Source organism: Microcaecilia unicolor, chromosome 2 (genome assembly GCF_901765095.1).
Source record: "Microcaecilia unicolor chromosome 2, aMicUni1.1, whole genome shotgun sequence".
Taxonomy (NCBI): Eukaryota; Metazoa; Chordata; class Amphibia; order Gymnophiona; family Siphonopidae; genus Microcaecilia; species Microcaecilia unicolor.
Window position 1 is genome coordinate 279,641,969 of NC_044032.1, and position 22,298 is coordinate 279,664,266.

Sequence of the window (22,298 nt, forward strand, 5' to 3'; positions counted from 1 at the left end):
GCAGTTCTGCAAGGACTTCTCAAATATCCAGTTCCACCTAATAATAGTCTGTCAATCTAAAAATGCAGTGAAAATAAGACAACCTTCTGCTTTGGGTTTCCCCACTTGTGTGGCTGATTTTATCCAGTCTGTCAACAATAAAAGTGAAACTGCTTACATGCAACAGGAGTTTTTCTAGATTATAAAATAAATCAGATACATACCTGCCCACCTTTCACAGAATTGGCTGAGTTCTGTAAACTGCGGGGATTCATGATGTGGCAATAGCATGGGAAATCCTGTGTGTGCTCAAGACTATCACCATTTTCTCAAACTTTCTGTGCAAAAACTGGACCATTAACACCATCTGATCACCCACGTGTGTGTCTGTTTGTTCTGCTGTCTATGGAGAACCTCTGTTACACATGTAAGCATTTTTGTTGTGCTTATTATTAGACTAGAGTAATAAAAAAAATAGTCTGGTCTCAGAGGACAAGCAGGCTCCAATGTTCTCAGAAGTAGGTAGACGCCAATCCGCGTTGCCCAGTCCAGCATTTATGACATAGTAAAAATTTAGAGCTTCGTGAAGCGCAAGCTGTACTCCACTGCGCATGCGTGGACCCCTCAGTTCTTTCTGAGTGTGGAGCAGCTGCGTTTTTAATCATTCTCCTCACACGGCCGGTCTGAAAGAGGTTTTTTGAGTGCCTTCAGCTATTTTGTCTTTACTTTTTCGTTCAGGGTTTTCTTTTTGTTGACCTCTTAAAACCCGCCTTTATATCTTAGAGAAGTTTTGCCAAGTTTTAAGTTTCCTTTATTTTCAATGTCACGGGTCATTTTTTAGGCCCTGGCTCTGGTTTATTTTATTTTTTATTTATTTTATTTTTGTACATTTGTACCCCGCGCTTTCCCACTCATGGCAGGCTTACATGGGGCAATGGAGGGTTAAGTGACTTGCCCAGAGTCACAAGGAGCTGCCTGTGCCTGAAGTGGGAATCGAACTCAGTTCCCCAGGACCAAAGTCCACCACCCTAACCACTAGGCCACTCCTTCCCTTCTTTTTTGTGTGCTTTTGCCCCTTTTTCAGGCACCATCGAGTCATTTGATTTGGCTGGCGAGGTTTCTCCGTCCATTTCCATGAAGACTCCCAGTGGCTTCAAGCGCTGCACCCAGTGCAACCACACCATCTCGGGGAAAGACACCCATTCTTGGTGGCTGCAGTGTCTTGGGCCCAACCACATCCCTGCTAACTGTGTTCTCTGTCTTCACACGAAGGAGACCCAGGTCATGGAATAGGAGGAAATGTCCTATTGTGGATTAAAAACTGGTTGAAGGATAGGAAACAGAGAGTGGGGTTAAATGGGCAGTATTCACAATGGAGAAGGGTAGTTAGTGGGGTTCCTCAGGGGTCTGTGCTAGGACCGCTGCTTTTTAATATATTTATAAATGATTTAGAGATGGGAGTAACTAGCGAGGTAATTAAATTTGCTGATGACACAAAGTTATTCAAAGTCGTTAACTCGCGACAGGATTGTGAAAAATTACAGAAGGACCTTACGAGACTGGGAGACTGGGCGGCTAAATGGCAGATGACGTTTAATGTGAGCAAGTGCAAGGTGATGCATGTGGGGAAAAAAGAACCCGAATTATAGCTGCGTCATGCAAGTTTCCACATTAGGAGTTACGGACCAATAAAGGGATCTGGGTGTCGTCGTCGATAATACACTGAAGCCTTCTGCTCAGTGTGCTGCTGCAGCTAGGAAAGCGAATAGAATGTTGGGTATTATTAGGAAAGGTATGGAAAACAGATGTGAGGATGTTATAATGCCGTTGTATCGCTCCATGGTGCGACCGCACCTTGAGTATTGTGTTCAATTCTGGTCGCTGCATCTCAAGAAAGATATAGTAGAATTGGAAAAGGTACAGCGAAGGGCGACTAAAATGATAGCAGGGATGGGACGACTTCCCTATGAAGAAAGACTAAGTAGGCTAGGGCTTTTCAGCTTGGAGAAGAGACGGCTGAGGGGAGACATGATAGAGGTCTATAAAATAATGAGTGGAGTGGAACAGGTGGATGTGAAGTGTCCACGCTTTCCAAAAATACTAGGACTAGGGGGCATGCGATGAAACTACAGTGTAGTAAATTTAAAACAAATCGGAGAAAATGTTTCTTCACCCAACGCATAATTAAACTCTGGAATTTGTTGCTGGAGAATGTGGTGAAGTCGGTTAGCTTAGCAGAGTTTAAAAAGGGGTTAGACGGTTTCCTAAAGGACAAGTCCATAAACCACTACTAAATGGACTTGGGAAAAATCTACAATTCCAGGAATAACATATATAGAATGTTTGTACGTTTGGGAATCTTGCCAGGTGCCCTTGGCCTGGATTGGCTGCTGTCATGGACAGGATGCTGGGCTCGATGGACCCTTGGTCTTTTCCCAGTGTGGCATTACGTATGTACTTATGTCATTCATTCAGCTTTCAGCACAGGCAGGTACTTGCAGAGGAAATCCCAACCTTCTAAAGGCCCTTGTGGTCGAACCCGTTCCACCAAGGGAGGAAGGGCAGGGATTCTATTCCAGGAGGTTTGTGTCCCGTCCTAGACCTGAGGGCCCTGAACAAATTCCTAGTCAGAGAAAAGTTCAGCATGGTTTCCCTGGGCATCCTTCTCACCATGATTCAGAAGGATGATTGGCTGTGCTCTCTGGACTTGAAGGATGCATATACTTCCAACCCACCGAAAGTATCTTCAGTTTCAGCTGGGAACACATCACTTTCAGTACCGCGTGTAGCCATTTGTCCTTGTGTCAGCTCCCAGGGTCTTCACCAAGTATCTAGCGGTAGTAGTAGCTTTGCTACATAGACTCCATGTGTTCCCCTATCTTGACGATTGGCTGATAAAGAGCACTTCAGAGGACTGTGCTCGTTAGTCCATGCGGATGAATATTTGGGTGCTCAAGCTACTAGGGTTCATTTTAAACTACCCCTTCTCCACCCTGTTCAACGATTGGAGTTCATAGGAGCCATGCTCGACAAGCAGACAGTTCGAGCCTACCTTCTGGAGACGCGAGTGGATGTTGAGAGCCTAGAATTCGCTTACTTGGCTCTTGGAGGGTGTTTCCTGAGTCTTGCTGGCTTCCAAGAAAGATTTTTCTAAGAGGTGCTACACTTTTAAATGGAGCAGGCTTGCTGCCTGGTGCAAGAGCAAGGCCTTAGATCCCCTTTCTTGCCCTAAACAGACCCTGTTTGAATACCTTCTACACTTACCTGAGTCTGGTCTTAAGACCAACTTAGTAAGGGTTCACCCTAGTGCAATTAGTGCTTATCAACATGTAGATGGTAAGCATATCTCTGGACAGCTTGTAGTTATTCGGTTCATGGGAGGTTTGCTTTTTTCAAAGCCCCCTATCAAACCTCCACCAGATCTCAACGTCGTTCTCACCCAACTGATGAAAGCTCCATTTTAGCCACTGAATTCTTGCTATCTGAAGTACTTAACCTGGAAGGTCGTTTTCTTGGTGGCTTTTACTTCAGCTCGTAGGGTCAGTGAGCTTCAGGCCTTAGTAGTGCATGCAACTTATAGTAAGTTTCACCAAAACAGAGTACCCTAAGTTCCTGCCGAAGGTGATGTCAGAGTTCCATCTGAACTAGTTGATCGTATTTCCAATGTTCTTTCCCCGAACTCTTGCCCTTCCTGGTGAAAGCAGCTTGTTCACCTTGGATTGCAAGACAGCATTGGCCTTTTACATGGAGCGGACAAAGCCCGACATTCCACCTAGCTTTTTGTTTCTTTTGATCCCAGAAAGATGGGGATCGCCATTGGGAAACGTACCATATCCAGTTGGCTGGCAGATTACATTTCCTTCACTTATTCCCAGACTGGGCTGGCCTTAGAGGGTCATGTCAGAGCTATTGCTGTGTTGGTAGAAGTCTGCCTTGATTGAAGAAATTTGCAAAGCTGCTACGTGGTCTTCCGTCCATATATTCACATCACATTACTGTCTTGAGCAGGATACCCAACACGACTGTCGGTTTGGGCAGTCAGTGTTGCAGAATCTGTTTGGGGTCTAGAATTCAACCCTCCCTCCTAGGCCCATTTTATTCTGTTCCAGGCTGCATTCTCACTCAGTTGTATGTAGTTTCAGTTTAATCTGTGTTATGTCCTCACTGTTTCAAGGCCCAGTTAACCAGTGTTTGTTGTTTTGGGTGAGCCTGGATTCTAGGAATTCCCCACTTGTGAGTATATTGGAGCCTTCTTGTCCTTGGAGAAAGCGAAGATACTTACCTGTAGCAGGTATTCTCTGAGAACAGAAAGCTTTATATTCTCACAGTCCCGCCCACTTCCCCTTGGAGCTGTCTCCTTGAATATTTTTATTTAGTTTTTTTGCTTTAATATTGAGCTGAGGGGTCCACATTTGCGTGGTGGGCAGGAAGGCACTCGCGCATGCGCAGTGGAGCGTGGCTCGTGCATCACAAATCTCTAATATTTTACTATGGCATAAATACCGGACTGGGCGACCCGGATCGGCATCTACTCACTTGTGAGAATATGAAGCCTGCTGTCCTCGGAGAATACCTGCTACTGGTAAGTATCTTGCTTTATTCTCTAAGGGTTATTTATCCTTTCCTCTATTAAAGCATATGCCCAGTATGATCACTGTTTTTTCTCCATGTTTATTACATTGTAAGCTTCAGGAAGCAGAGACCATCTACTGTATCTCTAAAGCACTGAGTGAGCTTAATAGCATTGTGCAAATCCAACAATAATAATGCCCAACAGCTAATTCTGTTTTGAGAACTTCTCCTATAGAAAAATGGAGGCTGCTTATTTGATTATTCAATAAGCAGTAAATGATAATTATAATTTTGGAACCTAAGTACAGATTAGGTGTATACTGACCTCCAGTAGCAGAAGGAAGTAAGTCCATTCTGGCTGATTTGTGGGAAGATTCACTTCTAAACTTCCTAGAACAAGTGGATAGCATCCAAACAGAGCCTTAGCAGCAACTCGTTTCACTCAGGAATGTATTGTGTGACTTGCCTGCATCGTCATTGGCTCATAATTGCACAATAATACTTTTTCACTTTTTACTTTATTACAAAATCTTTTATACAAACATTAAGATCAATCTTTAGAAATTATCTTTTAAGGGTCTGACCCACTATGGAAAGGAAATGAGCTTGGTTTCTGGGTCCCCAGTGCTGCAATCTTTTTTTCCTTCTCTTTCTTAGTGCTTTTTCTTTAAACTGGAAATTAGCATGAAGAGGAAAGCGATGCTACAAAGCCTTGGAGTCTGACCTCACTCAATCTCTATCTGCCCTGCCTCCATATTGCTATCCCTGGCAGCACTGATATAAGGCCTTCTCACCTGCTGCTGTTATCCTATCCAGGGATGCATCTAGTTTGCATCCCTGGCTAGGAAGATCAAAAGGTCATTTGCCATCCCAAATGTTAGACAGAAGGGATTGACAAAGCCTATGTTGGCAGTGTATTCTTTCTCCTTTTTCTAGCTCCAGGGGGCGCTGCATGCAAGACTGATATGGACGTGTTGAGCTACGGTAGCATGGATAGCTCTAATGATGCTAACTCTGGGGAGCACGCTCTCTTCATCGGGGACCTAATCCAGCTTGATTCCACTGATAACCACTCTAGCACAGGTACTGCTGGGCTTTTCTTAGGATTTCCACTAACCATTACTACCACCAGTCACCCTTTCTTTTTCTGCCAGTCTTTCAGAAGTGTTTATTTCGCTATGAAATTTCTTGATGTTTGTGCCATTGTGAATGTTCAAAAAATGCGGTTTATGCTTTCTTTACAGAAAGAAAATGTAGAATTCCAAAGTCAGTCAGTTTGACTGTATTTATGCTGCTTTCTTGACAGATTAGTGTGTTTGCCATGTTTAGTCCACTTGAATGTATAAATGTGTGAAAAAATGAATAAAAATATAAGGTAATCAACCTTTTAAAAATGAGTAATGTTGTGAGCAGCAGTCTGGCTTGTTTGCTTTTAACAGTTCATCACATTTTGTTTTTAGTGATACATTCACTAGAATTTGTGATTCCTGATGCAAGCATTGTTGTTGAAACACGGCCATGTTGCATTCTTTTGTCTTTGTGCCATGGACTATTGTAATTGAGCACAATATTTATCAAAGACTGAAATGGATTTGACCTTCATTTGATTACACTTCTCACTCCTTTATCTCTTTGTTGCTTGCATGGGGATTGCATTATTCTTCTATTTTAAATATTTTCATGTCTTTCCAAAAAGTTAGCTTAATGATTAGAGCAGCATGCCGAGAACCAGGGAAGCCCAATTCAGATCCCACTATGGCTTGCTACAATCTCGGCATGTCACTGAAGGCTCCATTGCCTCAGGGGCAAACCTGTATTGTAAGCTCTCCATGGACAGAGAAAGACCTACTGTACCTGAATGTAACTCTCCTTAAGCTATAATTGAGACAGGTTTAAGTTAAATCCAAAATCCCTTCCTCCCTTTCCCTTATTTTGTGAGGGCTATGTTTTTCTTTTATTTTACTAGAAAACTCTCATTAAGGATTTCCACTAGACAAAAATGACAAAGTCAGTTCAATACAAAGAAAGGGCTGTGTCAACTGTAAAAAAAAAAACATACAGCACCTTGCATGAAGGAAAAAGGCCTCAAAGAGCTCCTAGATACTTTAGATCAAACGGAGCTAGAACAGGTCTTTATGGTCTTCCCTTCATCATTGGCCAAAAAACCTTCAGAATCATTACAACTTCCTATTGCTTGAATATTGTAAATGTTTTCCTAGAATTTGATATGCTTTTAGTATTATTATATATTGCACTCGGCAGAAGTACCAACACTTATCTTTAAAGTTGGTACTGGTCTATGGATTGCTTTGCCAGATCGAGTGCTCAGCCGCTCTGTGTTCACCCTCTAATCCCAAGCCGCCGGTGGCCAGCATTTTGCGATGCTTCTTCAGTGTCTCGGTGCTAGGGCTAGTGTTGGGATGGCCATAACTCGTCTAAACAAGGTTCCACTCGACGAGTTGTGGCCGTCCCAACACTAGCCCTAGCACCGAGACCCTAAAGCAGGAGCGCGAAACGCTGGCCACCGTTGGCTCGGGATTAGAGGGTGAAGATAGCGCGGCTGAGCACTCAATCTGTCAACGCAGTCCGTAGACCAGTACCAACTTCATGCAAGGTGCTGTACGTTTTTTGACAGTTGACACAGCCCTTTCTTTGTATTGAACTGACTTTGTCATTTTTGTTTAGTGGAAATCCTTAATGAGAGTTTTCTAGCGAATTAGTATTGCCACACCCCACTGGTTTTGAGCTTTAGTGGTTTCTTTTATTTTAACTTTTTTTTCTGCTCAGAATCCTAGTTCAGTGAGGGGAATATAAATGTTTAGGTGGATGGGTGTGCATGTATATAGTAGCATTCTAATTTAGGAAGACACCCTTTTGAATGCAAAAGCTTGAAAGCAGTGGAGAAGATAATTAAAGTTTAGAGGTTCTTTTCAGATGTGTGCAGGTAGAGTAACATAGTAACATAGTAGATGACGGCAGAAAAAGACCTGCATGGTCCATCCAGTCTGCCCAACAAGACAACTCATGTGTGCTACTTTTGTGTATACCCTACTTTGATTTGTACCTGTGCTCTTCAGGGCACAGACCGTATAAGTCTGCCCAGCACTAGCCCCGCCTCCCAACCACTGGCTCTGGCATAGACCGTATAAGTCTGCCCAGCACTAGCCCCGCCTCCCAACCACCGGCTCTGGCATAGACCGTATAAGTCTGCCCAGCGCTATCCCTGCCTCCCAACCTCCAGTCCCGCCTCCCACCACTGGCTCTGGCACAGACCGTATAAGTCTATCCCGCACTATCCCCGCCTCCCAACCTCCAGCCCCGCCTCCCACTACCGGCTCTGCTGTCCAATCTCGGTTAAGCTCCTGAGGATCCTTTCCTTCTGAACAGGATTCCTTTATGTTTATCCCACGCATGTTTGAATTCCGTTACCGTTTTCCTCTCCACCTCTCCTGTGGAATCCCATAGGGCTTCCCTTTGTTTCCAGTGCTTTTTAATATACTGATGTCCTGTTTGAGATCAGTATTAGAAACTGCTAGTTATAAAATTTTTAGTTATGCTGATAAGATCATGAACTTACGTCCTTAAACCAATCAGCTGAAAATACTACACTTAAGGGATTGTGTTCAGTTTATAGAACTCTGGATACGGAACCATTGTTTGAAACTTTACAATGAAAAAAATATTTCTGTTCTTAGAGCAAGGCCTATGGAATGATAACATCCTGAAAATAAGTGGTTGAAATTTTTCATTGAGGATAACATCAGAGTTCTAGGGCTAATTCTCTGACACTTGAATCCCAAATTAATATGCTGCTCAGCAAATCTCTTCTCCTGTTGAAAAAACGAAGGAGAATCTGTAATCTGTTAAATACCTCCATTTTTCAATTGGTGGTTCAGAGCTTGTGTCTATAGGTACTAGAATATTGCAATATTATATGTGCAGGTTGCCAAAAGAATTTAAGTAAGAAAATCCAAACAATTCAAAACACTGCAGCATGGATAATATTTTCAGCCCACGAATAGTTACTCTATAACTGATAGACCTACATTGGCTACCAGTTGAAGCTCGGATTTATTTTAAAGTATGTACAATGGTTTTGAAATCCTTTTTGGATTGGCACCCACATATCTGAGTGGGTTCAGATTTCACCCCAAAAAAAGACATCTGAAGGATTCTATGCTGTTACATTTCCCAAATCCTAGCAAGCTGAGGTATAAGCTAAATTTTTCCTCAAGTTTTGCTTATCTAGCCCCTGCCATTTGTAATGCACTTCCCATTCAATTAGAAACATACAGAGTTGCTTACTTTTTCGAAAGGCATTGAAAACTTTTCAAGAAATATTTGGCTGTTTAATTGGTTTTCTTCCATCCTTTTGTTACCTATATTGTTGGCTCCCAGGGACTGTATGTTTCTCTTTAATTTGTAATCCACATAGAACTTGCAGGGTGTTTGCAGAAGATAAAAAGTTAGTATTTATTTATTTATAGCATTTATACCCTGCTCTTTCCCACTCGATAGCAGGTTCAGTGCGGCTTACAAAGTATGGTACAAAGTATCGCATAGATAACACAAAGTATGGTACAAAGTATCACAGTGGTAATCCAATTATGTAGAGTAGGACAATAGGAAGAGACGTGGGGAGAGGGTTGGAGTGTGGGTAGTGCTAGCGGTGTGGTTTAGGTTCGAGAGTTAAGTAGGGTTGTTTGGGTAGGCTTGTTTTTGAAGAGGTAAGTTTTCAACAGCTTTCGGAAGGGTAGGTGTTCATTGGTTGTTTGGACGTGTCGAGGTATGGCGTTCCAGAGTTGGCTACCTATAACGGAGAAGTTGGATGCATAGTAGGTTTTGTTTTTGAGGCTTTTGCAAGTAGGAAGATGAAGATTGAGGTATGTTCGAAAGGATTTGGACCCGTTCCTGGCTGGAAGATCGATCAAGTTAGTCATGTAGCTTGGAGATTCACCATGTAGGATCTTGTGGATCATCATGTGGGCTTTGAAGTTTATGCGTTCCTTGATAGGGAGCCAGTGAAGTTTTTCAGGAAGTGGTGTTGCGCTTTCAAATCGTGATTTGCCAAAAATGAGTCTGGCTACTGTGTTTTGGGTGGTTTGGAGTTTTTTTATGATTTGGGCTTTGCAACCGATGAAAATACTGTTGCAGTAGTCGGCATGGGTGAGTACTGTGGATTGTACTAGGTTGCGGAAGGTTTTCTGTGGGAGGAATGGTTTTACTCTTTTCAGTACCCACATCATGTTGAACATCTTCTTCGTCGTGGCTTTTGCATGAGTTTCCAAAGTTAGGTGTTTGTCTAATGTTACTCCTAGGATTTTTAGATTGTCAGATATTGGGATTGTAACATCGGGGGTAATTAGGGTGGTTGGGAGCTGGGTGGCGTGTTGTGATGAAAGGATTAGGCATTGAGTTTTTTCTTTGTTCATTTTCATTTTGAAAGCATTGGCCCAGGATGCTAGAATGTTCATGGCAGTGATTGTCTTCTCCGAGATTTCAGTAAGGTTGGATTGGAAAGGGATGAATATTGTAACATCGTCAGCGTAGATGAAGGGGTTGAGGCCAGATTTAGATAGAGATTTGGCCAGCGGAATCATCATAAGGTTGAAGAGGATCGGGGATAGAGGTGAGCCTTGGGGAACTCCGCATCTTGATGACCACGCAGGCGATATTGATGAGGTTGATTTGACCTGATATGATCTGGTGGTGATAAAACTTTTTATCCACTTAATGATGTTTCTGCCGATCCCTAGTTTGTCCAATAATTTTGTGAGAATATCGTGGTCTATCATGTCACATTCACTGGATAGGTCGAAGTGCAGCAGAAGTATTTTGTTGCCAATTGAAATTTCTTGTTTGAACTTGGATATTAGGGTGAGTAATACCGTTTCTATGCTGTGTGCAGGTCGAAAACCCGATTGTGATTCATGTAGGATGGAGAACTTTTGTATGAATTCGTTAAGTTGGGAGGTCACTCTATTTTCCATTAATTTGGTTTTAAGAGGGGTGGAGGCTACAGGTCGGTAATTGATGATGTCATTTGCTGGTTTCTTGGGGTTTTTCGGTATTGGTGTAAGTAGAATGTTGCCATGTTCGGAGGGGAAGGTGCCCTGTTGAAGTAGGAAATTTAAGTGGGTGGTGAGTTCGCTAATGAATCGTTCTGGGGCATTATTCATAAGATAGTTGGGGCAGTGAGACTTGGAGAGTTTGGATAGTGCTGAGGAGATTTCCTTAGTGCTGAGGGGGGTGAAATTTGTCCAGTATCGATCTGCAGGGATCTCTACAGAGTCGGGGTCCAGTTCTTCAAGGAAAGTGTCAATATTGGTATCATCATGTGGAATTGTGTTGCACAGATTAGTGATTTTATCGTTGAAGTATTTGGCCAGCTGGTCGGCAGATGGACAGTTTGAGGGAGAGGTTGTTACTGGGTTCGTGTTGAGAAGATTCTTTATGATTTTTTTTTTTATGTCTGTTCCAGTGGCTGTGATTTGTTTTGTGTAGTATGTTCTTTTGGCTCGTTTAATTTCATTCTTGTATTTTTTTTTTTTGTTTGTTTCCACATATTCAGGGTGAGATCATCTTTTGATTTGCACCAAGTTTTTTCTAGTTTTCTGGTTTCTTTTTTTAGTTTTTTTAATTCCTCGTTGAACCATGGAGAGGGTTTTTTCTTTGTATGTAGGGTTTTGGTGTGTAACGGAGCAATTTCTTCTAGAATGAGTTTGCATCTGTGGTCCCAATCTGCGAGGAAGTGGTTTGAGTTTGGGTCTGTCGACCAATTGTTATTGTAGATTAGTTGCCATCTAAGCAACTTATTTATGAGCAACAGTTGGAAAGCACCTAGCAGAAATGCTCACAGTCTGAGAGGTTCAGGATTTGCAAGCCCTGATGTTTGAGACTGACTTGCATAATGTTGCTATCAGAGACATGGTTCAATGATTTCCATGAATGGAAAGTATAGAGAGGGCCAAAGGGGTAGAGGAGAGTGGTACTATATATCAGGGGAAACATGTCTAGCAAAAGCACATATGCAAGAAAAAAAAGCTGTAAAGAGAGGTGACAAAACATTTTTTCATCTGCCAAAGGGTTTATGTATGTGGAAGTGGTGTAGATATTGTACCATTCATAGAAGAAAGTGTTTTAAGGAAGACTTGAAAAACTGAAAGTGGACAGAACCATGGGGGTGGATGGATATATGTTTCAGAATATTGAAGGAATTCAGAGAAATTCTGGCAGAACCTCTTAAGAATATATTTAATAGATTATAGGAGATGGAAAAGTTTCCTCAAGATTGGAGATGAGTGGATGTGGTCCCTTTTCACAAAGCATGGATAGGGAAAAGAGTGAGATACTGTACAGGAAGAGAGCCTTTTTCAAATGAAGGAGAGCTCTGGAATGAGGGGGCATACGACAAAGTTAAGAAGGAATAGGCGTAGGAGTAACCTAAGGAAGTATTATTTCACAGAAAGGGTGGTGGAGGGGTGGAATGGCCTCCCGGTGGAGGTGGTGGAGTTGAGGACTGTTCCAGAATTTATAAAGGCATGGGATAAGCATGTGGGATCGCTTAGGAACTGGAAGAATTAGGGGTTACAGAGGATGGGCAGACTGGATTTTTTTTTTTTTGTTACATTTGTACCCCGCGCTTTCCCACTCATGGCAGGCTCAATGCGGTAGGCAATGGAGGGTTAAGTGACTTGCCCAGAGTCACAAGGAGCTGCCTGAAGTGGGAATCGAACTCAGTTTCTCAGTTCCCCAGGACCAAAGTCCACCACCCTAACCATTAGGCCACTCCTCCACTCCTGCCATCATGTTTCTATGTAGGCTACAAAAGTCTCGCTACAGTGGTTGGAAAACTAATGTTAATGCTGCTGAAAGAAAGGATAGTGAACTTCCTAGAATCCAGCAAGTTGCAAGACCTGAGGCAATATAGTTTTACCAAAGGGAAATCCTGTCAAAAGGATGTGATTTGATTTTTTTGGGTGAACAGAGAACTGAGTAAAGGACATGTTAGATGTAATCTATTTGAACTTCACAGAAGGTTCCTGAATAAGCTTAGTGTGCTGAAGTTAGGACCCAAAGTGGTGAACTGAATTGAAAACTGGTTTACTGACAGACAGCAGAGAATGTTAGTGGATAGTATTGGCTTGGAGGAAAGGAAGGTGAGCAGTGGAGTATGTGTGAGCAGCATTGACAAAGGTTTAGAAGGAAAGGTTTTCTTTTTGCAGGTGACATGAAGATTTCCAATGGAATCAACATGAGAAGAGACCTACAAAAATAAGAACAGTCTAAGGTCTTGCAGTTAAGTTTTTGTGAAGAAGTGCAGAGTGGTGCACTTTGGAATGTAGAAATCCAAAGGAGATGTACGGGGTGGGGAAGGGGGCAAGAGACTGATCAGCACAGTTCAGGAAAGAGACCTTGGGATGATAGTGCCTAAGGATCTCAAGGTGGCAAAGCAATGTGACAAGGTGGTGGCCATAGCCAGAAGGATACTAGGTTGCACAGAGAGAGGTATAACCAACAGAAGAAAGGAGGTGTTAAATACCCTTGTACAAGTCGTTGGTGAGGCCCCATTTGGAGTATTTTGCTCAGTTTTGGAGGCTGTATCTAGCTAATGACACCGACTTGAAACATTTCAGAAAAAAGTGACAAAAATAGTATGGGGTTTATGCCAAAGATGTATGAGAAGACTTAATAACCTGAAAGGAGGGATAGGGGAGATAGGATATAGATATTTAAATACTTTAAAGGTATTAATATGCAAACAAATCTTTTCCAGAGACGAGGAAGCGGTAGAGGTAGAGAGTATGAATTTAGGTTCCAGGATGATCAAATTAGAAGTAATGTCAGAAAATATATCTTCAAGAAGAGAGGGTGGTGGATTCCTGGAATGCCCTCCTAAGAAGACAAAAACAGTGACTCAATTCAAAAATATGTGGGATAAACACAGAGGATCCTTAAATTGAGGATGGAATCAAAACAAAAACCTCAACAACAACCCTTTGTAGTAAGCCAGTTCTGGGCAGACTTCTACAGTCTGTGTCTCAAATATGGCATAACAGGGCAAACTTCCATGGTCTGTGTCCTGATTATAGAAAGACAGATCTGCATGAGTGGTGTGGGCTTCAGTGGCAACGGCAGCAGTTGGGAAGTAAGGCCAATGCTGGGTAGACTTCTATGATTTGTGTCCCAAAAATAGCAAGGACAAAAACAAGTATACTTATATATCACATTCATGTCATGTGTGTGTGAGAGGGAGAGAGGAGGACATCTTGAGGTTGATAGCGAGTAAAATGTCAGTTTGCAACATTGTTGGATTGTTGGTTTAATCAAGTATTAACAATGAATGTGATTGTTGCAACCAAAATGATAAAACAACTCTTCCAAGATTGCCAGCTGCATACAGACAGTTAAATTTGACAAATTGTGGAAAATTGCCGACTGCCCTGTTTGTGATGTCCTTTATTTGATCATGAAAAAATGCATCCTGCATGGAATAGCAGGTGCGTCTCCACCTGCCTTGTACAGACGGATGAACCACACAGATCTTTTTGTCTTCATTTATGTTATTGTATCTGTTCTTTGCTTAGGTTTAGTGATGCCCAAAGAGTTAAAATCGCTTTTATATTTGTATAATATAATTATAGAGGAATAACTTAAAATTAAGTTGTTTTTTTTGGCCAGCTTGATGGTTTATTACCTTGATTGGATTCCTAACTCAGGTCTTTTTCTCCCAGGGGCGCCTGAGACTATTGATGTTGTGGAGGCAATGTTCTCAGCCCCCAAAGTCCCAGACAACACTCTGTGAATTTTGGGACCCATAACTATAGGTTTTCAGAAGGAGCATCCCAGCTAAAAACTGCTACTGCAATAACTGGACCAAATGAATTAGGAAGAGAGATAACACTGGAAGGATAAATTCCCCATGTGGTTGGAAATGAAAACTTATGGTCCCAGATCCCTGCTATGGTTCCAGTTAACTTGGAAGTCCAAAGGAATAGGATGAAAGTACCAGGGTTCTCCTCCCACCCAATAAAGGCAGTTACTTTGATATATACCTGTTTGTTATAGCCATAAAGATATTTTGTTGATTAAAACATCTTAGGATGCATGTTTTAGAGATCATGGGATGGCTGGCATTCCTACCACACTGCCATTGCCCCTCCCCCAATCCAGTAACCATTTTGTATTTTTTAGTAGCTGAAGGTATCTGTTTTTCTCAGATTTCTTTTAAAATAGTGTTTATTTTCAAAGAAGGTATTGGTATTAATACCAGTTTATCTGAAAAGTCAAGTAATCGCTGTCGATGGAACCCCTAAAGTGACGAGTCAAAATTGACCTACCATATAGTGATGTAGTTAGGAAAATACGGGGCCCTATAACAGCATCCCTTCCAAGGCAGTGGGGACCAGGATAGAGGGAACTCCTTCAGAGCTCTAAGTAACAAACCCTGTAAAATGCAAACACATTCCAGACCTATATAGAAAAATAGTCATAGTTATAGAAATAGAAACTGAAATATCAGATACGATGGTGGCAGGTTCCTGTTGCTGAGTACTCTTTTGTTTTCCTGAAATTGCTCAATTATGCCACATACAAAGAGGAAGAGGGTCATCAAGGCCATTCCCCCACCAGCCCCTGTCATGCCCCTGAGTCAGCAGAAGGTGGAGCACTACATTATTAGGTCCTCAAAAATATATTCTAGGAGTGAAGGCTCTGCTTTGGAGTTGGGTGGAGGAGCGTCCAATTCTTTGCAGCATGAAATATCTTTGTTTTCCCCGGCTGCAAATGTCCTGTCATGTCCAGCAGTCATGTCAGGGTTGGTCGTTGAGTTGTGTGCTGCTAGTGAGGGCGGTGCGCCAAGCAGTGGACTGCTGAGAAGGAAAACCGAAGGCGCTGCATCAGACGCTTCCACAGTGGTAACTTTGGAATCAATATGGAAGGCATTACAAGACCTTAATTCCGTACTTGGGAAAAACAACAGAGGTAACTGCATTAGTGACAAAGTTTGATGCCTTAAATGAGACTATGGAAACATTAAAATCTGACTTTACAACTCAAGTAAAAAAGATTTGGGTAGACATAAAAGGTTTTCAGGATTTTAAAAACATAGTATTAGATAGACTGGCAGCTCATCAATGGCTTGAACAATTGGGAAATTACAATAGAAGACTTAACCTTTATATTTTACATTTTTCAAAGTCTCTTTGTGCTCCCCCCCCCCCACCCCTTGATCTTTTTAAGAAATATTTTGTGGATATATTTTCCCCAAACGTTTTGCTGCCTGTAAATAAAATGTAATACTTGCCAGTTGCTATAAAGAATACCCAGGCTGAGGTGGTAGACTGAGCCTGATCCATCTCTGGACTTGAAAAATATTTCAGCTATCCTTGAAGAATCAATTACTACTACTACTATTATAGTGCTGATACTATTTCTATAGTGGTACTAGAGGTATGCAGCGCTGTACACTTGAACATGGAGTGTCCCTGCTTGAAAGAGTTTACAGTAATCTGGACAGACAAACAGGACAAATAAGGGATAAGAGAATTAATAAGGTGGGAAAGATAAAACACACAAGGGTACTGTACAAATGAATAGGGGTTAGGAGTTAAAAGCAGCATCAAAAAGGTGGGCTTTTAGCCTAGATTTGAATATGGCCAGAGATGGAGCTTGACGTACTAGCTCAGGAAGCCTATCGTAGGCATATGGTGCATTAAGATAAAAGGGATGGAGTCTGGAGTTGGCAGTGAAAGAGAAAGATACAGGTAACAGAGAATTACCCAATGAATGGAGTTCCTGGGGAGCAGTGTAGGAAGAGCTAAGAGTGGAGAGGACTGAGGAGCTGCACTGTGAATGCACTTGTAAGTCAATAAGAGGAGTTTGAACTGTATGCAGAAATGGATAGGGAGCCAATGAAGTGATTTTAGGAGAGGGCTAATATGAGCATAGTGACACTGGCGGAATATAAGTCGTTCAGCAGAACTTTGAACAGATTGAAGGGGAAGAGAGATTGCTTAGTGGGAGACCTGTGAGAAGCAAGTTGCAATAGTGTAAGCGAGAGGTGATAAGGGTTTTGGTAATGTGCTCAGAAAGGAAAGGATGAATTTTGTTGATATTATATAGAAAGAAGTGACAGGTTTTAGCAATCTGTTGGATATGTGCAGTGAAAGAGAGAGAGAGGAGTCAAAGATAACCTTAAGGTTCTAAGCTGATGAGACAGGGAGGATGAGAGACTTGTCCACAGAGATATGGAATGGGGGAAGAGGAGAGGTTGGTTTAGGGGGAAAGACAAGAAGCTCAGTCTTGGTCATGTTTAGTTTCAGATGGCGGTGAGACATCCAGGCAGCAATGTCAGACAGGCAGGCTGATACTTGGGCTTGGATTCCTGCTGAGATTTCTGGTGTGGAGAGGTAGATCTGGGAGTCATCAGCATAAAGGTGATACTGAAAACCATGCGATGAGATCAAAGCACCAAGGAAAGAAGTATAAATGGAAAAAAGATGATGATGGCCCAAGACAGAGCTCTGAGGTACATCAGCTGATAGTGGGATAGGAGGATCCACCAGAGTATACACTAAAAGTGCGATAGGAGTGATAAGAAGAAAACCTGGAAAGACCAGAGCCCTGAAATCCAAGTGAGGACAGTGTATCAAGGAATAGGCGGTGATCAACAATGTCAAAAGCAGCAGATAGATTGAGAAGAATGAGGGTAGAATAGAGACCTTTGGATCTGGCCAAGAATAGGTCATTGCAGACTTTAGCAAGGGCTGTTTCAGTTAGTGAAGAGGGCGAAAGCCAGATTGAAGTGGTTCAAGAATAGCTTGAGATGAAAGAAAGTCAAGACAGTGGTGATGAGCAGCAAGTTCAAGTACCTTGGATAGGAACGGGAGGAAGAAGATGGGGCGATAGGACAGGTTGGGTCCAATTAAGATTTTTTTGAGGAGTGATGTAACTATGGAATGCTTGAAGGGATCAGGAACAGTTATAGTGGAAAGTGAAAGATTGAGAATATGACAAATAGAAGGGATGACAGTAGGAGAGAGAGTGCTAAGTAGATGGGTAGGAATAAGATCAGAGGAGCGGGTAGTCTGTTTGGAGAATGAAAGAAAATGTGCAGTTTCCTCGTCAGTGATTTCAGAAAAAGGTGAAAAGAAGGGGGAGGGGTTGAGAGAATGGACTGAGGGAAGAAGAGGTGGCGGTGACTTGGATGAGAATTCAAGGTTAATCTTGTGAACCTGATCATGAAAGTACTTGGCCAGAGTCTTGGGAAGAAGTGAAGGGGGAGGTGAAGGCACTTTGAGGAGAGAGTTCAGTGTGGCAAAGAGACGCCGAGGGTTTGAGCCAGGAGAGTTTGTCAACTGGATGTAGCAGTCCTATTTGGCAAGTGAAAGAGCAGACTGGAAGGAGGTCAGCAGGAATTTGAAATGTATGAAGTCAGCATGGGCACGGGATTTCAGCGAAAGGCGCTTGGCAGATCGGGCACAGGAACGTAGGTAGTGGATTCTAGAGGTTAGCCAAGACGGGTATGGTACGCCTTACAGAATGGGGACTTGGAGGAGCGAGCGTATCCATAGCAGAGGAGAGAATAGTATTATAAGAAGAGAGAGCCTCATTGACAGACTTGGATAACATAGTGGTTGACAAGAGGTTTGAAACACTAAAGGACAGAGTAAAAGAGTCAGTAGCCTGAAGATTCCTAAATGTATTGGTGGAGATTGGACAGGACTTGCGGGGGGGGGGGGGGGTGTTTTAAGTGTGAAAGTTATCAGATGATGTTTAGAGAGGGGTAGATTTGAGGTGCAGAAACTAGTGAGTGAACAGTTGGAGAAGATAAGATCAAAACATTGGCCATTCTGGTGAGTGGGGATAGTGGAGCACAGTTGAAGATTGAAAGAGGATGTTAAAGCGAGAAACTAAGAAGCATAAGAGTCAGAGGGATCATTAGCATGAATGTTAAACTCCCCAAGAATAAGGGAAGGAGATGAAGGTTCAAGAAAGAAGGAAAGCCAGGAGTTAGTGAGAAAGGGACTTATCAGGGGGTCAATAAATGACAGCTATTTGGAGAGGTAGACGAGTGAATAGACAGATGGAGTGGACTTCGAAGGAAGAAAAGCAATGAGACTGAGGTAGAAGAAGAGGCTGAAATCTACAAGGGGATGAGAGTAGTAGCCCGACACCACCTCCACGGCCAACCAGGCAAGGATTATGGGGGGAAAAGGTAACCTCCATGACACAAGGCCACAGCTGAAGCAGAGTCTTCAGGGCAAAGCCAAGTCTCAGGGTAAGCAGATTGAGAGTATGAGAGATAAAGAGGTCATGGAAGTAGGAAAGTTTGTTACAGACAGAGTGGGCATTCTACAGAGCACATGAGACAGGGAGAGAAGAAAAGGAGAGGAAAAGAAATTAGATTGGAGACATCATTGTGTGACCTGCAGGAATAGGATGAGAGCTGATGTGGAGGACCAGGATTGGGATTGATATCCCCAGTAGAGAGCAGGAGAAGGAGCAAAAGAGTTTGGAGAAGATTAGAAGAAGCATGATGACAGCAACGAAGACGAGATGTACTCGGCAGGGGCGTATCTGACCATCAGCGGTAGGGGGGGCCAGAGCCGAGGTGAGGGGGCACATTTTAGCCCGCCGGCGCCATCATCATCGCCCACACCCTGCCGCCACCGCCATCATCATCGCCGACATCCTCCCCTCCCCCCGCCCCTCTCGACACCCCCCCCCGCTCACTCGCTCGCCGTCGCCTACCTGTGCTGGCGGGGACACCATCCCCCGCCAGCCGAAGTCGTCTTCCTTCCTTTCAGGTTTCTGAGTGCAGGACATCAGACCCAGAAACCTGAAAGGAAGGAAGAAGACTTCGGCTGGCGGGGGATGGGGTCCCCGCCAGCACAGGTAGGTGACGGCGGGGGGGGGGGGGTCAAGAGGGTCGTTGGTAGGGGGGTCCTGGGTCAAATCTACAGGGGCCCTGGCCCCTGTGGCCCCATAGCAGCGACGCCCCTGGTACTCGGACAGAATGGAAATGGTTGAATGAAAGGAAGGAAATGTTGAAGGCTGAGAGCTGAGAAGAAGGGAGAAGACAAAAGGGATGGCGAGATAATGAAAGCAGAATGTGGGCCATATGTTTCAGCAGTATACAGTGGTTTCAGAAAAGGAACTGTACTGGAGCCATAAGAAATAGCAGAGAGAAAGTATAAAAAGTTTAGAAAAGATGATGCGCAGCACCTAGAGCGAAGGCCCTGGAATGATCAGGGTGCACCTTGAAGCCATCTAGGCTAGGCTTTGAGAATATGCAGATAGGCTGCAAGCCCTCCACAGGAATTAACAGAAAAATCCACTTTATTAGTGTATGATTTTTGAACCAGATGTGAATTTAATAGTGAAGTAATATTTAAGCTTATTGTGCTTTATTTGCTATTTTGCTCTGTTTGGGTGTGCTTTGGATTCCTTCTCTTTCATTTCTTAAGCAATATTTTACATACATTCAGGATTTGTTTTACGGGCAGAAACTGTGGATATACCTGGTCACCCAGGAAAGAAGAAAAGCCTTTCTTGCAATGAGAATTGAGATGAAAAATCAAGGAGCCACATTCCTGTTGGCATTTCCATGTAAATGTAGAGCCAGAAAGTGTGTGTGTGTGCGTGTGTACACACACACACACAAAACTGCAGGCCTTTCTTGATCTGATGATGATTATCTAATTATGTTTGCATTTGATTAATATAAGAGGATGCCTGTCTGTTGTATTTTTTCTTTTATATATACTCCTAAGTATGCTGGACCTACCTCTTCTTTCTTTCTTTATTGTGGTCTAAGGAAGTAAGAATTTGAATATTTTTCTTGAAAGATTCTTGATACTTTCTGTATTTCTTGTTCTAGTACATTTGGAGTAAATATCAATAATTTTTAAAAATTGTTCACATTTGTTAATAATGCTAATAATGTATTGTAAATGTCCATCATTCTCCCCCCAAAAAAATTCCCTTTCAGGGATGTATGCCAAAAGCAAGCTACTGAGAGGCCCTTATAAAGTCTCCTTTATCCCTTCTTAGGCCTTCTTCAGCGGGAATGTTGACCCCTGACAAAACTTCCTTGAATATTGCTATGAAAAATCCAAGCATACATCTTAGGAAAGTTTTCTGGAGTTACTATGCTCAGAATGTTATATTCTCATTCTAAGAGCATTCACAAAAAATAAGTTAAGCTTCTCGTCCTCAGAGGATCTCACTAAATTTCTGTGTGCTAACTTGGAGGGCTTTGGTTCACAACATTATTTTCTGGGAGAAATCTTTCAAATTCTTGGATAAGGGAAGGCCCATAGCAGATCCCTCTCTTTTCTTGTAAAGTCCATCTTAGTTTCTGTGGATTAGTGGAACTTTTTGTTCTAACTCTGGTTCCTTACATCTGGAAGATCAGTACCTTGCATATTCCTTCATATTGTAGTTGAGATTATTTCTTCATCTAGTGTCTTGGTTTTTGGAGGCATGTTGCAAGAACAGCTTCCATTTTTATCTCCAATCTGACCTCTATATTGTTCTTTGCATTTGCAAGTTAGTTGGCTCCTGTGTTGCCTCCAGCGTTCCTGTCCTTTGGGCTGGGCTTTGATTTGGATTTGGAGTCCCACACTATTTGAGAACTGTTTTTGCTATACCCCACAGATTCTGGAGTGAGCTGATATGGATGCTAAGGAAGGAGAAATTGTGGCTTACCTGATGATTTTCTTTTATTTAATCCTACTAAACCAGTCCAGAATCCCTCCCTAGTTGAATATTAATGAACATGCTTCAATTCTAAATTGTTCTCCTGTTGTCTTATTTCTCAATTTGAAGTGCTTCTGTTTTACAATTCCTCTAACTTCTCATTGGATTTTGAGGCAGCTCCTGACCCATTTGGAGAACAGGATGTCAGAGTACAGCTATGCAATAAAGGTAATGGATGAATACGTCATTTGACTGGAAATGTGAACATGAGCACCATTGAGTATTTTAAGGCTGCATGGTACTCTTGAGGGGCAGATTACCCAGAACTACTTTTCCTTTGTCTCCATCCACTGGTCAACAGATATAACCCACAGGTTCCGGACTGATCTGATAGGACTAAAGGAAAAAAAATTATCAGGAAAGACATAATTTCTTCTGAACTGCTGATGAGGAAAGGTTTGACAGTAAATTATTTCTCCTGAGTGTTCACCACACACAAAAGAAAAAGAAAACAATGTTGTTTGGATTGTGAACTACTTCTAACTGCAAGAGACTGGTTGGCTGCAGTTTCACTCTGAAGCAGCAATTTGTGTTCCATTGTGCTGCTGACAATGCATACTGGTGTATTTTATTGTGTGCTGGAAGTGCCTGCATGAAAAGCCTTGCTTACATCCACATTTGTGCTTCTCTTCACAGAAGGGCAGTCAGATCAGGGCTACGGCTCCAAGGATGAAATTGGAAGGGAAGATGCTGAGAGTAACTCTGGAGCCAAATCCCTGATGGAAATGGACAGCTTTCCTAAACCAAAGGACAAGTCTGAAGGTTATGTACCGATGACTGTATTTTATTGATAACATAATAGTACAGTATACGAAGGCAGATAGGACAAATAGATCCACATGGCCTGTCTAGTTCTCTTCCGCTCTTGATATCTACTGGTTCAGATAGATGAGCATATAAATTCCCATATACCGTGGAATTCCCTCTCCTTTCTGTCTCTTGTATGTTTTTTACCTAGGTTTTAAACTCTTCCTAACACCACT

General features: G+C 42.5%; 1 protein-coding gene across 3 annotated transcripts in view; it reads left to right on the forward strand.

The window, feature by feature from the left end:
* Nucleotides 1-22,298, forward strand: part of DENND4C (DENN domain containing 4C) — a 300,829-nt gene that overhangs the window by 201,740 nt on the left and 76,791 nt on the right. For 2 of the 3 annotated variants that reach the window (XM_030194208.1, XM_030194207.1), the window contains exons 21-22: nt 5,488-5,634; nt 21,952-22,077. In XM_030194208.1, coding sequence (XP_030050068.1) covers nt 5,488-5,634; nt 21,952-22,077 — 273 coding nt within the window. The remainder of the gene's footprint in view (nt 1-5,487; nt 5,635-21,951; nt 22,078-22,298) is intronic. The other variant, XM_030194209.1, reaches the window with a different exon arrangement.